At 38.9% G+C, this 16,045-nt stretch overlaps 1 protein-coding gene across 1 annotated transcript in view; it reads right to left on the reverse strand.

Moving 5' to 3' along the window:
- LOC121978800 (probable CoA ligase CCL8) overlaps positions 1 to 13,119 on the reverse strand; it is a 38,194-nt gene extending 25,075 nt beyond the window's left edge. The window contains exons 1-5 of the mRNA XM_042531083.1: positions 12,892 to 13,119; positions 11,527 to 11,705; positions 11,147 to 11,344; positions 10,282 to 10,483; positions 9,884 to 9,972 (exon numbers count right to left, since the gene is read on the reverse strand). Of these exons, the coding sequence (XP_042387017.1) occupies positions 9,884 to 9,972; positions 10,282 to 10,483; positions 11,147 to 11,344; positions 11,527 to 11,705; positions 12,892 to 13,060 (837 nt within the window). The 5' untranslated portion in view covers positions 13,061 to 13,119. The remainder of the gene's footprint in view (positions 1 to 9,883; positions 9,973 to 10,281; positions 10,484 to 11,146; positions 11,345 to 11,526; positions 11,706 to 12,891) is intronic.
- Positions 13,120 to 16,045: the final 2,926 nt, after the last annotated feature.

Genomic DNA, 16,045 nt, shown 5'->3' on the forward strand with positions numbered 1-16,045 from the left:
ATCCATTTGGAACCATGTCTCCAACCGCTTCCTCCAATAAAGTCTTTGTCGTACGGAGGTGGAATTCGGATATCCCATCCGAGCGGTCCTTCGACTCCATCTTCTTCTTCCTCTAGCTTCTTGCTCTCTTGGCGGTTAAGTCGAAGCGACCCCGCTCCGATACCAATTGTTGGGACCTCGACGTCCGCTAGGGGGTGAATAGCGGCTCACCCAAATCGTTCGCTTCTACGTTGTTGTTCACAGTGAATAATACAAAAATAAACAAGCTAAACAAAATACAAGACAAGAAAGAATGCAAACCAAGCTACACGATGATTTACGTGGTTCGGAGATAAAGCTCCTACTCCACGGCTATCCGTAAGGTGGACGATCCCTATCCGTCGGTGGATTACTCCCCGGAAGACCTCCGCTAGCTCAAACCTCCTTGTGGGTGGAGAAACCTCACCACAAACTCACCAAGACCTCTTGGACACAAGGGAAACTCTTGAGCACTTGTAGACTACTAATTAGACCTTAACCAAGTCTAATTTAACTCAAACCAAGCTCCCAAGCTTGTTTTATAGCCCATGGTTGAAAACCCGCTTACCACCGATCGCTAAAACACGCAATGATCGCCTCCGTGGAAATTCGACCGCTACACCTCAACGGCTCGATTTCACACATTCTGCTCACGCCACCGATCGCCTCGCCGATCGCACCAATGATCGCTAAAACACGCAATGATCACATAAGATCGCTACAAGAACGCCACAAGATCGCTAAGAACGCCACAAGATCACATAAGATCTGCCACAAGAAACCCTAATTTTATATTTTACTCCGAGTACAATCTCTCAAGACTCGTCCTCGCCCGACCAACCTAGACCTAGCCTTCTAGCCTCCTCCATCGCCTTGCGTCCCTCGGATGCCTCCCCATCCTTCACGCCTTGCCTTGGAGCTTCCTTGTCATATTGTTGGGTCTTCCTTTGCCAAGAGGTCGCGCCTCCGAGACTTCATCCATTGCCAAGCTACACTTGGACTTACGTTGCCAAGACTACATGCTTGGACTTACACCGCCAAGACTCATCCTTGGACTTTCCTCCTTTGCCAAGATCACACTTGGACTTCCTTGTTGTACCTGTATCCTGCACACTCACACTGCATATCAAATACAACAATAAACCTAACTTAAACCTTTGCCCAAACATCAAAACCTAGGGTCACTAGATTGCTCCAACACTCTGTTCGCTAGAAAAGGCCTGGATCGATCCACTGATCGATCCAGCTCTTGATTGTTGCCCAAAACCAAGTCCCAAGCCTCTCAAACCAACATCCGGTCAACCTTGACCTGTTGGTACATCATACCTAGCATCTGGTCACTCCCTTGACCTGCCAGAAACCCCACCAAGTGTCCGGTCAATCCCTTTGACCCACTTGGACTTTTCTCTTCGTGCCAAGTATCCAGTCAATCCTTTGACCTACTTGGACTTCCCAACACCAGATGTCTGATCATCCTTGATCCATCTGGATTTTCCCTTGCCTAGCTTCACTCACCAGGGCTTTCACCTAGCTTCACTCACTAGGGTTTTCCATGTGCCTAGCTTCACCACTCAGACTTTCACCGCTTCACTCACCAGATTTCCTCCGCCTAGCTTCACCACTCAGACTTTCACCCCGCTCACTCACTGGTTTTCCATTCCGCCTAGCTTCACCACTAGGACTTTCACCGGCTTCACTCACCGTGATTTCCTTCCGCCTAACTTCACTCACTAGACTTTCACCGGCTCACTTACTGTGGTTTTCCATTCTGCCTAGCTTCACCACTAGGACTTTCACCGGCTTCACTCACCGTGATTTCCTCCACTGCATCAACCTTGACCTACCTGACTCTTCTTCATCCACACCGATCAGTCCCCGATCGGAACCTTCCCATACGAACACCTGCAATGTCCATGTGTGTCTACATGTATTGTCAAACATCGAAACTACACATCAAGACTCAAGCTTGGTCAAACCATCAACCTCGACCTAGGGATATTGCACCCTCTTTTTGATGTTTGACAATACCTTTAAATTTGGTCCATTCTGAGTTAAGCTAATCTCATAGCCTTAACTCCATTCATGCCAAAGTATGAATGTTGGTTCCCTTCATTCTCCCCCTATGACCTCCCCCATAGGTAATGAAGGCCTAACTTAAACCACACATTCTCCCCCTATTGGCACACATCAACCCATCTTTGAGCACACATCAACCCGTGCCTCAATTTTGGGCACACTTCAACAAATGCCCCATTGTTGAGAACTCTCCCCCTGAAGAGTTGCTCAGCTTTGTTCACAACTTCACTCGTTGTGACCAACACGATAATGAAAGACCCATTCCCTTCCTTTTTAAACAATGCTCGCCCTGGAGCATTAACATGGTCTAATGACCCAAATGAAGGTCACATACCCTTCATTTATCCTTTACCCTACATTCTCCCTCAATGTAGGCAACTGCCCATCCTTAAGCATTATCCACTTAACGGAAGGTTAACCACCTTCCAAGGTTCATGAAAAATAATTTTCATGCCTTTAAAGAGTCCCTCCCCCTAAAGACATGGTGGTAACTTCTGTCATTGCACCAACAATGACTTGGAATCCCTAATCCTTTAGGAAACCCCAAATTTAGAAGCTTTGAGGTTCAAATATTCAAAATTTGAAACAAACCTCACCATAGACTTCAATATAGTCTTCCTTAACCAATCCATCCTTGTTTTCAACACGAAACCACCCTTTTTATGTATACAGATGTATTTTGAGGGGTTTAGAATGGTTACCTAGACTAAAATAGGTTTAAAGATGCTGAAATCAGGCTTTCCCAGCCAAAATCAACAACTTGGATCGATTGGAGTTGGGTTCCAATCGATTGAACCTTTCTGAATCGATCCACTGATCGATTCAGACTTCCTGGATCGATCCAGCGAGCTTCTGCTCGCGGGAGACTTGCCTTCTGAATCGATCCATGGATCGATTCAGGCACTCCAATCGATCCATGGATCGATCGGAGCTATGATAGTTGCTGAATTTCAAAATCAGCCAACTTCAGAAACCCCTAGAAAATTCTACAAAAATCCAAAAATCATGAAATTTCGTGTAGGCATTATTTAGGGCATATACTATCAAGGAAAAATAGTTTTCTATGAAAATACTTCATATTTTCAAAGATTGACACAAACTTGAAAACTTGCAAAAACTTTAGTGTTTTCTTCAAGTTTGTGTCTAACTGTTCAATGGTGATTACTATCAAAAGATAGCCTTCACCAAGGTTTTCCAAAATCATTTTGAAAACATTTTCAAAACCAATATCCCACCATGTTCCTTGGGCTTAATGCACGACTTGTACATTAGCTTTCCCAATGATGGGAAAACACATAACTATGTGTTTTGATGAACTTAAAACTCAAAAGAATGCACTAAATCAACATATTGAGTTTTGTTCATCATCCTAACATCTCACTTGTATCTAATGTGCACTAAAACACATACAAGTCATCTTATAGGTCTTTGTGAGATGTGAGATTTTGGTTTTGCCCTATTCTAGGGATCATGCATATCTATCTAGGCATTTTAGAGATATTAGACATCCACCTAGGATGTCACTTGTTAATAAGTGTTGTTAAATGTCATTTGTCCTTAATTACAAGGAATTAAACTTAATGCATGATTATGTTATGGCATACATCAAAAGAAAATAATTTTTCAAAAGAAAATATCCTATAACTACATGATGTATGAATGTCATGACATGGTATTTTTGGATTTTTCATAATAAAACATGAATGCAAAAATAGACATGATGTCATGGCATATGATGGGCAAACAATCATAGCAAGGTTTAGCATAAATAAAATATACCTAGATTTCCTATCTAAGTATCCTTAACCACTTAGCTATTTCCACTTGTTTTAACTTAACACGTTAAACCTAGATTGCCCTAAATGCTTCAAAGAAGTGCCAAAACCTAAATTGGCATTTCTATTTCTCTTGATTTGTTTATGCCACTCAAAAATTAAGCATATCCTCAAATGTGGCATATTCCACTTTTCCTCAAGAGTAAACACTTTAAATTAAGGCTTAGATTTGCCTTAAATTCCTAAGACAATACCAAAGTCCCAATTTGGTATTTCTTAACACTTGATTTCTTGTGCCATTTAAAGTCATCTCAAATTTCTTCCTTTATAGCACATTTTACTCTTTCCAAGAGTAAATAATCATTTCATTTCATTTTCAAAGGTTAGCAAAAACCTTGAAAATGCTCCTTGAGTGTCAATTTCCTCAAAGTTGGGTTAACTACCCTTCTAATCGGAGTTGACACTCTCTAACCCATCTATGGGGTAGAGAAGATGCTCCTAGGAACCCAACACCTATTGGTGCTCCTTGGATGCTCTAGGTACTCACTAGGGATTACTTCCCTAGATACCTTCCTAGTGACCTTGTTGGGCTTCTTAAGCCTCGTCACATTTTCTAGGTCAACTCTAGGATAGCCTCCCTTGTGACCTTGTTAGTGACTTTCTTAGACTTTTGAAGTCTTAGTCACATTTATCGCAAAATACTCTTGGGATGACTTCCTAGTATTCTTGGCTCGACCATCGACTGGGTTTGCTCCATAACTATACGGAACTCTATGGTAAGAGGCACATCCTTCTTAGCCTTTGGTTTGTATCCCATGGCCATTGGATGGCTTTGATTTTCCTAGCCCTAGGTATTGCTCATTTTGCCCTCAGAGGATATTTTCCATCCTTTTAGGGTCTTTTCTATTTTATCAAGTCTTGACCTCAAGACTTGATTTTCTATCATTAAATCCTTAGGTTTTGGTCCATGAGCATTTTTGTTCTTGAGCTTGTATCTATTATCCTTAGTGTTATCTACCTTCTAACCTTAGGTTGGGTAGTTTTGGCATGTAGGGCCACATGCTTTTCCTTAAAGCCCTCATGCTTTCTATTCTTATGGTAAATTGCATTAAAATGATAAAAATTAGAACTATCATGCTTTTACCATAATGTAAAGGGGTAGGCTCAATAAAAGTTACCTTACATTTTCCCTTTGAAGCTCCTCCTTGACTTGAGCTTCCTCCTTTAACTTTGGCCACTTTCTTCCCCTTAGGACATTGGCTCTTGTAATGTCCCTTTCGATTGCAAGAGAAACACACAATGTGCTCCTTGCTCTTCTTTGTCATTAAAGCGGTCTCCTTGGGCTTCTCCTTGCCCTTTGGTGTCATTTGACCCTTCTTCTTGGCCAATTTAGGGCACTTACTCTTGCAGTGCCCATGTTCCCTACACTCAAAATATATAATATAATTTTTATTATTAATTGAACTACTTATACCTTCACGTATAAGGATGACACTTGATCCTCCATTTGATGTTTCTTAATTTTTGGAGGATGCCCCATCTTCCTCTTTATTTGACCTGGACGTGGAAGCTTTTTCTTCCTCCGGTGTCAACGAATGATGCTCCCCCTTAATCCTAGAGGTGGAGGACTCTTCATCTTCATCATCTTGTAAATGGAACAAAGAGTATGCTCCCTCTTTACCCTTCTCATTGCATTCCGTTGAGGATGAAGATTCTTCTTCTTCTTCTTCCGAGGTTGAGCATCTCTCAACCTCAGAGTCCTCCTCCTTTTGGTCTTGCTCCAAAGAGTCACCCTCTCCGGATTTCTCTTGCTTTGGTGTAGTGGAGGGATTCTCATGGACTTTAGCCAATTTGCTCCAAAACTCCTTCGTCTTCAAATTCTCCAATTTTGCAAAGGATGGTGCTTGGCAATAAATTTACCAAAAGCTTGGTCACTTTGTCATTGACCTCGCACCTTTGGACTTGCTCTGAGCTCCATTTGCTTTTCTTAAGAAGCTTGCCCTTGGAGTTTGTTGGAGCCTTGAAGCCTTCCATAAGAGCAAACCATTGCTCTATCTCCATCATAAGAAAATTTTCAATTCTTGATTTCCAAGAGTCGAAGCTCGTGGAAGTGTATGGTGGAGCCACCCTTGTGTCGAATCCGAGCCCATCTCGGAATTCCATTTGTAGAAGTTGAGCTTTTGAATTTCTTTGACTTTGACAATTTTGCTTCAACTTCTTCACCCTCTAGCTTTTCTTGTTATGCTTGACCCTTCCGGCGATGATATAGTGAAAAGTGTTAGGACCAAAAGTAGCTAGAGGGGGTGAATAGCTCGTCGCGTGCCCGTTGTTCGGCGTTGCTTGTTTCTTCGAAGATGTGCAGCGGAAAATACAGAAACAACTCACGCAACGCTAACACGGTTGGTTTACTTGGTATCCACCTCACAAGAGGTGACTAGTCCAAGGATCCACACCTACACACACACCCTCCACTAAATAAAACTCTCCTTTATGGTAACTACCAAGGGCGGAGAAGCCCTACAAGACTCAATACAAGAAGAAGAAAGGGTAGTAAAGAAATACAAGCTTACAAGCTTACAATGAGTGTACAAACCCTAACCCTAGTTTCTTCTTCTTGCTTTGATCCGCCTCTTGACTTGGAAGAGCCTCCAAGAACCTTCAAGAACTGGCGATCTCGAGCTTGAGAAGATCTGTGGAGGAGCTGGTGAAGATCTGAAATGAATCGGTGAAGAAGTGAGGAAGACAACGCTCGCCTGCGGCTCAAATACGACTCAACGGTCGAATCCCAATCGATTCGAAAACTCCCAATCGATCGGGGAGGCTTTGGATCGATTCACGGATCGATCCAGAGCGCCTCCCGCTAGCGCTGATCGATCCACGAATCGATCCAACTTATCGCTCGGAAGCCCCAATCGATCTCCGATCGATTGAGACTCTGATCGATCCACCGATCGATCTGGTGAGTCCCGGAAAGGCCGGATCGATCCATCGATCGATCCAGCTCTTGGTTTTGCCCAAACCAAGTCCTAAGCCTCTCAAACCAACATCCGTCAACCTCGACTGCTGGTACATCATACCCAGCATCCGGTCACCCTCGACCGCCAGAACCCCACCAAGTGTCCGGTCAATCCCTTTGACCCACTTGGACTTTTCTCTTCGTGTCAAGTATCCAGTCAATCCTTTGACCTACTTGGACTTCCCAACACCAGATGTCTGATCATCCTTGATCCATCTGGATTTTTCCTTGCCTAGCTTCACTCACCAGGGCTTTCACCTAGCTTCACTCACTAGGGTTTTCCATCTGCCTAGCTTCACTCACTAGGACTTTCACCTGGCTTCACTCACCAGGATTTCCTTCTGCCTAGCTTCACTCACTAGGACTTTCACCTGGCTTCACTCACCAGGGTTTTCCATTCTGCCTAGCTTCACTCACTAGGACTTTCACCTGGCTTCACTCACCATGATTTCCTTCCAGTCAGGTATCCGATCACTTTTGACCTACTTGACTCTTCTTCATCCACACTAATCAGTCCCTGATCAGAACCTTCCCATATGAACAACTGCAACTGCATTGTCCATGTGTCTACATGTATTGTCAAACATCGAAACTATGACCAAGACTCAAGCTTGGTCAAACCAGTCAACCTTGACCTAAGGGATATTGCACCAACAAATACATACTTATTTGACTCAAACACTGACATGAAACCAGCTTTGACAAGAGTTAACCCTGACACTAGATTCTTTCGGATGTTGGGAATATGAAGCACATCGATTAGTATCACTTCTTTGCCTGACATCATCTTCAATACCACCTTGCTAATACCAACAATGTTGGAAGTTGCAGAATTACCCATGATTAGTTTTCTCTCATTAACAGGTGTATAAGTTGAAAATTGGACCTTGCCAGAGTAAATGTGTCGTGTGGCACCAGTATCAACCCACCGCTCCTTAGATTGTCCACCAAGTTGGCTTCTAATTTTGGCATGTCTATTGGCACTAACTTATCTTCAGTCATGTGCACTTGAGTGGCTTTTTTTGGACATTAGCAGTCTTTGGCCTTATGATTCGATTTGCTTGTGACATGTTCCTTGGAACTTCTTGACCCTCCCTTGGCTCTGCCCTTTGCCAGGATACTTTCTCTTCTTGCCCATGTTTGGTTCCATCAAATTTGTCTTTGAAAATATAGGCATTTTTGTTGATTTTGATTGTTTGCGATTGTCTTCTTCAATCCACAGTCTTACAATCAGATCCTCAAGTCTCATCTCCTTTCACTTTAGCTTTAGATAATTTTTAAATTCCCTCCACAAAGGTGGAAGTTTCTCGATTATCATGACAACTTGAAAGGACTCATTCATTGTCATGCCCTCGGCATGCAAATTATACAAGGATCAATTGCAACTCTTGGAATTGAGTTGTCACAGTTTTGGAATCAATTATCTTGAAGTCTAAGAATTTGTCGACAATGAATTTATTCAATCTGGTATCTTCTGTTTTGTACTTCCTTTCGAGAGATTCTCATAACTCCTTTGCAGTTGACATTGGACTATACATGTTGTATAATGTGTTGTCCAAGCTATTAAGGACATAATTTCGATATAAGAAGTCATTATGGCCCCAAGCATCATATGTCGCTCTCTTTTCTTTATCAATCTCACCTTGAGATATCGAGGGGACATCTTCACGTAAGAGCCTCGCAAAGTTTAATGTGGTTAGGTAAAACAGCATCTTTTGCTGCCATCTCCAATTTTTCATCATGCGCCGGTGGAACAGGAGTCATCGATGATAAATCTATCAAGATTGCACAGAAAAGGTTCGTCTTAAAATTGTTGGGTCCGATGGTGGTGTAATCTAAGTGCGGGCAGAATGACGGTATAGCACCGCTTTAACGAATTCGTGGCTAGAGTTGAACTCTATCTCTTTAAGACCAATTTGCCGCGCACACGGTGCTCACGGAACACAGCAATCATCTCCCAAGATACAACTTTATCTTGCGATAGTAGTATTGCAAATTGCAAGACCTCCAGAAGAAGCTTCTCAAACTCTCTAAATGCAAATATGGAATGCAATGCTGTTTTACTTTGAATTGAAATGAAAAATGAGAATGTGAGGGATCTTATTTATACCAAATAAAAGGGTATAAGAATCTCTTGGTTCAATTAGATTTTATCCATCTAACTTGAATTAGATGGTCTAGATTGCATCTTTTTCCAAGAGACGCAATACCTCTTTATTAGATGCCTTCTTTTTTGAAATCAATGGTTCAGATTGAACCAATGAAGAGGCACTTAAAGCTTTCAAGTTGGATGAACAAGATTTGTTAATTTTGATCCAACGATCTAGATTTAAGTTCTCATTCACATTAAATTTCCAACAATTTTTGAAATGGAAAAAATTCATTTAATAATTGACAAGAAGCAAAGTTTTGAATGGTAAGACAGTGCCAATGCTATGGCATGTAGAGTAAAACTTAGCCTCTACAAACAAAATTGCGGCTTCATTTAGTGAAGTAGATATGGAAAAATGGATATTTTTCCTAATATTTCAGATTAGCCATCCCAAACATATCTTGCTACCATTGTTGTGGAGAGGAGCCTAACAATGTATGCCCATGGAAGTTGGGAGTCAATCAAAGAAAGGGGAGCAGAGACCCAACAAATAAGGCAAGGAAATGTTGGTAGGAAACAAATTTAGCCACTAGACTTTGGTTTACAAATAATAATACTTAAAAATATCATAAACATATTTAGCTCACAAATTAGAATTTTTGAAGCAGCAAAAATGAATTAAGATCACAAATAGCACATCAATAAACAATATTAACAGGCAATGGAGCTAAAGAAGTCTGAACTGTGGAACTTAACTAAACTCCCTAGTTAGTAAAAACAACCTCTCTATTACTTCTGAAAAAATAAAATCAGTTATTCTGCTTCATGACTTCCATATGCCACATTTATATCTAACAGTTGGATTCCTTAAAAATCAACAGTTACATATGAAAGCAAAATCCTTACTTGAGAAGTTATGCTGTTGTGAGTGTGGACAACACCTTTAGGTTTACCAGTTGTGCCACTTGTATAAAGAATCAGAGCAGGATCATCTCCTGAGTAATAAGAGTCAAGTGAACATGGAGAATTAAGAGAAAAGAGTCTAGAAGCTATCTACATCAGATGTTTAATAAGATCTATTGATGTGGGATAAACGATAAAAAAAATTATTAGAAAGCATATTAGCAATTGTCCAAAAGACTGAAAAAAACAGCAGTAAAAATACATAATCATCTAGATAAAATATATTAGATAGTTTTAACAAAATATACCCCAAAAAACAAAAACATAAACGGAATCTTCAGATGACTACATCATGGTGAAGACAAATAAACAAAAAGGATGGACAGCAAGAAATGTATTACCTTTCAGCTTGTTTGAATCCTCAATTTTTCTGATCACCTTAGCAACCAAATCAGCAGCCCTTTCCCCTGAATGTTCATTCAAACTATCTCTTAATGGCATACCGGTAAGTGTCGGAAGTAGGGAAAGATTAGCAAAGCACTTAGCAGCCACATTCTCCATGATTTTTTGATGGTCTTGAGTGCTAAGTATCATGGATATGTCCTGAAAACTAGAACAAGTTAAATCTCTTATGGTGTCATCAATATGCAACAAGTCATACAAAAAAAAGGAGAGAGATTGAGCGAGAGAGAGAAGAGAATGTGAGATTCACATAGTTTACCTACATAAGGAGAAATTTGTATGAAGTCATTCAAGAATAATAAGTACTCTAAGATTTTAGCTCACTTGAGGTTTTGAGCATAAGTAGGTCTACTTTTAGCAGACAATTCTTCTTCATTAGTGTTATTAATAACTAGCTATTGCACTAACATCACAGATTCACAGCACTACAGGTTGCAAGTCAGAGGTCATGCAACCAAGATGTCCATCTTGAACTTTCAGAGACACATAAATATAAATTAAATATTATTGGTTTATAGTTTAAAAGCCACTCACAGAATTAATGTAAAATATTTATAGAATAAAAGTGATTGACATATAACAGAAAAAACAGACACAAATACAGGATAAAGGGAGGGGAAAAAAAGATATGATGGCTTCTATTGTAACAGGAATAGTAGTCCCATCTCAAACTAAATTAAAATAATAGATAAATGAACTTTCACTAAACTTATTGTTTCTTCCAACTTTTAACTGGCAGAGAAATGAAACTTTTTTAACCAGGTACTAATTCATATGTACAAAAAAGAAGGGTATGAAACATACTGAATCATTCATCACATGCAAAATCTCTGATTCTGGATAGCTGAGTGCTAGAGGAACTGCAACTCCTCCACTAATCCATGTACCAAAGATTGCTGCAACAAATTCAGCAGAAGGTTTAGCCACAATCCCCACCCGAGCACCATGAAGACATTTTGGACCATTAACAGGTCCAATTGTTTTTCCACGCTCTTCTTTCACCTATATCAATGGCTAAACTTTAGCAAAGATTTTGTAGATCAACAACCAGCATTTCAAAAAATATTTGATCTCATTTAAACGGATTCAGTATCCATAGGCTGTCATCCATGTCAGGAGATGAAATAGAAACCTTAATGATTTATGCAAGGCAGCATAGGAACAATTCATAACATGACACTTACATTTATGGCATCTGCATCAAGCAATAAGTTTGAGATGTTTAAAGCAGAAGCAATGAGTTGAACATGGCTATAATTTTTCTGCTCAGCCCTTATAGCAGCACGTTCTTGAGTTGCAGAGCCATAGGTAAGAACTGCTTTAACAGCCTCCATGAATGTACGAGATGGTTTAGTAGCTTGAACTACACAAAGGACATTATAAACCTTAGAATTATGACATTTATGAGGATATATTATCATATGGTTAGTAAAATTGATGGTTAATCATCTCTAAGTTACCTTCTACAAAATTAAGAGTAATACATCAGATATAGAAATATTTTCCTTTTTTACAAAAAAAAAAAAAGAAGAAGAAGAAGAATAAGAAAAGAAAAAAGATATGACAAACATTGTACTCTGGTGTGGAAGAAAACTAAAATAAAACTGGACCAATTGAGTAAATTTAAGGGAAGATGAGGATTTCACTCCATATGTTTAAAGCATGGTGCTCCTTTCTAGTGGTTTATGATATAAATTGACCTATAAAACGACTAATTGCATGCATATTTCTTTAGCCGCTCAAACTCTATCTATTAGATATAAAACTCCAACAACAGTTGCAATGAATAAAAACTAATCCAAAAGTTCCATCTCCAGCCCGACAGGATCATGCAAACTGTGCAAAATGAAGTACTAACCTAATCAAGAACAAAGTAGCTCAGAGACAGAGAACAGCACGAGTGGAGAGCAACGGCAAGAGGTTTCTAGGTTGCAAGGAAAGTGAGTATAAAGAGAGAAGAGAGGTATGGCTGGAGGCTTTATACTGTTCCACTCACTTTTTTCACCAAAATTGTCTCCTGACGAAATGATGTAACCCTACAACAAAGAAGTTCAGTAACAGCTTAATGGCAACTGGGAAATTGCGGCAACAGCTGACAGTAATCGCCCACCACTTATTTTTTCCGCTCATTTATTCACCTCAACTGTCTAGTAAATGCAACACCGTAAGCCTATGATAAGGAAGTTCCTCTACAAGATTAAAATTGAACTTCTTTTCTCAATTTGCATAATCGAGAATCCTATCGCATATCGCATATTTCAGATTTCAGAAACGAGTAAGTATCTGATCAGTAGAGAAGTTCGCTTTCTTGGTCTTAAAAATATGTTCTTTTACTGCATTGTGACATAAAATCAATAAGCGATCACATAAAAAGACCAATCCAAATGCTTCTCGAACAAAAATCACAAATTTCTTAAACGCCAATATATCATTAACTCCGTCTCGAACAAAGCAGGGAAAGACGAAACATCCAATAACACGATCCCTAATCAGAATTAAGAAGCTCGCAACCCTAAGGAAAAAAAGGCTGATCGAGTGTGAATGCGCACCGGAGAAGAGGCGAGACCGAGAGAGGCAAGGCGAAGCGATTCCAGATCGCAAGCAGAGCAAGCTGGCGCGGTGACACGGGAGAGGAGAGGCACTGTTGGAAGCCAAGCTCAGAACGCATCCTATCGAAGCTGGCGCAGTAATCGTCCATCCACCTACTTTTCCACCCATTTATGGCTTGTTCACCAAATACAAAAAAGAGTCCCATCCCTCCGCCATTGCATTAAACAGACGTAACGAAGACCATGACAGACGAGGTAAAAAATCGAGAAAAACAAAAACGAGCGGCGGCGACCTTTGTCCACGCGCCGCGTGTTCGCAGGTTGCGTCCTGGTTCTTGGGTTCCAGCGGATTGGGAAGCAAAGTGAGAATTTTAGCTTTTAAAAAAAAAAATTAATTAATTAGATTGAATTTTCTAGACTGAATAAATTTAATATTTAAGTCAAACTGAATTTTTAAATTTTTTTTAAAAAAATTGAATTTTATTAAGTAAAACTGAATTTTTCATGCATACTTAAAAATTTTTAATTAATTTGTTTAATTTGATTTTTACTAAATTAATTAATATTTTATCAGTTCAATTTATTCAATTATTTTAAAAAATTTAATCCATTCGATTAGTAAAAATAAAATAAGTTCAATTTAATTGAATTCTATTTTAAATAAATAAATGAGAAGAGATGAAGCATAAAAGGTGAATTCGAATTCATAGACTAAGACCACTTAAAGAGGTTCATATTTTCTCTTACAATTTTTTAAAATTGTGACAAAAGGTGAATACATTTGTTCCCAGTGTTTCCTCGTCAACTTGTCCTAAGGTCAACATAGAGGAGGTAAATCACGGACGACTACTAACTTTTGAAATAGTGACTAGATTCGAACCCCAGATTTCATTATGGCAACACCTCATGCGCTAGCCACTAGACCCATCCGAAGGGATATACAGACAGTGGGTGATAATTTTTCTAATTAGCTTTGATACTTTTTAGAAATAAATCAGGCTCCTTTCCTATATAGAAATCAAAAGAGCCGCATTTTTATTAACAATAAACATATAAATAAATTTTAATTTAATATATTATACGTTTGAACTATATTGTTCCATATCAATTGTTCAAAAATATATTATTCAATATTACTATCTCCTATCACACGTATTAAATTTTGAACTGATTAATTAGTTGTATGAATAGGATGAATTCGTATTATAATAACTAAGAAATTATAGTTGTTACAAATGTTATATAGCAGCTATGATCTCCTAGATGCTATTGTGGTTATAGTAATTACAGTTTTGTAACTACTACAACATAAATATTGTTGAACAAGATAAATCTGTGTTATAACAATTATAAAAATATGAGGGGTGTATTCAATCAAGAAATTGAATGACTTTCATTGACTTTTTTTAAATGATAAATTTTTGTTGAGTTGATAGATTTTTAATGATAATTTTTTGTGGAATTGATAGATTTTTATAGAGTCTCACATAGTTGTGAAAAGAATTTTATCGAATTCTATAGACTTTTTTGCATGACTTTTACAAATATTTGTAAACTTCATAGAAATTGTATTCTTGACACAGTAGATAGTATTAACTCTGTTGATTCACACACGAATACCAGAATTTGATATCAACTAATGCAGTGGATACTATCGACTTCGTTGATTAACACATAAATACCGAAATTGATAGTTCAACAAACAGAATACTATGCAATAGAAAAAAAAAACCTAGTTCCAAGAGAGAGGCAACAACTCAAAATAGAATTAAACAAAAACTCTCTTTAAAATAACTAAACATGATGCATATATAGACTCCAGCAATAAATATGTAAAAGACTAAAATACCCTCAAAATCTAACTCGACAAATATAATAAAAAATAAAAAAATAATAAAAAAACTAAAATTACTCTTATGTTCCTCGAATTTAGAATAACATAAGATGATAGTCACATGTGACATTAACTTGATAAAATATACTGTTGACAGCTATTTAACTTTGGGATTCCTCATCAATCCACTGATGATCATGGCATATCGTAGATGTTGCACTTGTCCATCTTTGCAACCCTCAAGCACTTCTGCATTGGCTCCCTCACTTCTCATCTCCCAACCTTGGAGTACAAAGTCACCATGAGAAGGTGCACTCAAGTTCACTCTACGACAGGTGTTCAAAGGTAAGCCACCCGAGCTCAACATCACCATGTAGGGGTAGATCCTTCGGTCCACAAAAAAGTAGATCAAGGGATGAATCATTTGTAATTGCGGTCGAATCGTGATCGTGATTCAACCGTAATTGGTTGTGATCCCTCCCTGGGTTCACTGTCCCCCAGGTTCTAGTTTGGGTGGGGACGAATGGGTAAGGGGGTGGCCTAGCATCGAGCAACGTGCCCCAAGTCCAAGGAGTTGCCTTTGGGTCCAGTCATCCGCCCATACCCAAACTATAATATGAGGGATGGTGAAAACATAAAGGGATCACAATCAATTAAGACCAGATTACAGTCACGATCCGATCACAATTACAAATGATCCATCCCTTGATCTAATTTTTTTTTTTTTAATTCAAGAGATATGAGCTTCATCATGTACCGTTGCTCCATTGAGCAGCGCACCCAGGCCTTGCAGTTTGGCTCAATTGATCTTTTCAATGAACTCAGTAGCCTCTTTAACATATCTTTCAAGTAGGAGATGACATCTTTATGATGTCCATCAACAACAAGCAACTCTGCCAACGCTAATGTAACTCCTTAAAAGCCAAGTTCAAATCGTAGAGCAGATTCAAGTCTTAGGTTCATTCTGACCATTTTCTCTTTTCCCTGACATTAGCATGGTTCTGTTTTGGTATTATCTTTCTGGACATCTAATGTACCAACATCAACAATTTGAGTTTCCATTGTATTAAACTCGTGGGAACTAGTTGTGGCCCTCATGTCCTTGGGTCGAGATGTCAAACAAGCTAATTTCTTCATCTGTAGAAAATCATCCATAAGTTCCATATTTGTCTTTTTTCTGACTTTAATTGTGATTGATCTAGCAATAATATTGTTGCCAAAGATTCAGAATAAGTTGTATCCACATCAATTTCATCTTCAGACGTGAAGGTGAAGCTTCAAGGGTTGCATTCATATTAATACAAATTAATAGATTAATAG

The sequence above is a fragment of the Zingiber officinale genome, chromosome 1B (genome assembly GCF_018446385.1).
Source record: "Zingiber officinale cultivar Zhangliang chromosome 1B, Zo_v1.1, whole genome shotgun sequence".
Lineage (NCBI taxonomy): Eukaryota > Viridiplantae > Streptophyta > Magnoliopsida > Zingiberales > Zingiberaceae > Zingiber > Zingiber officinale.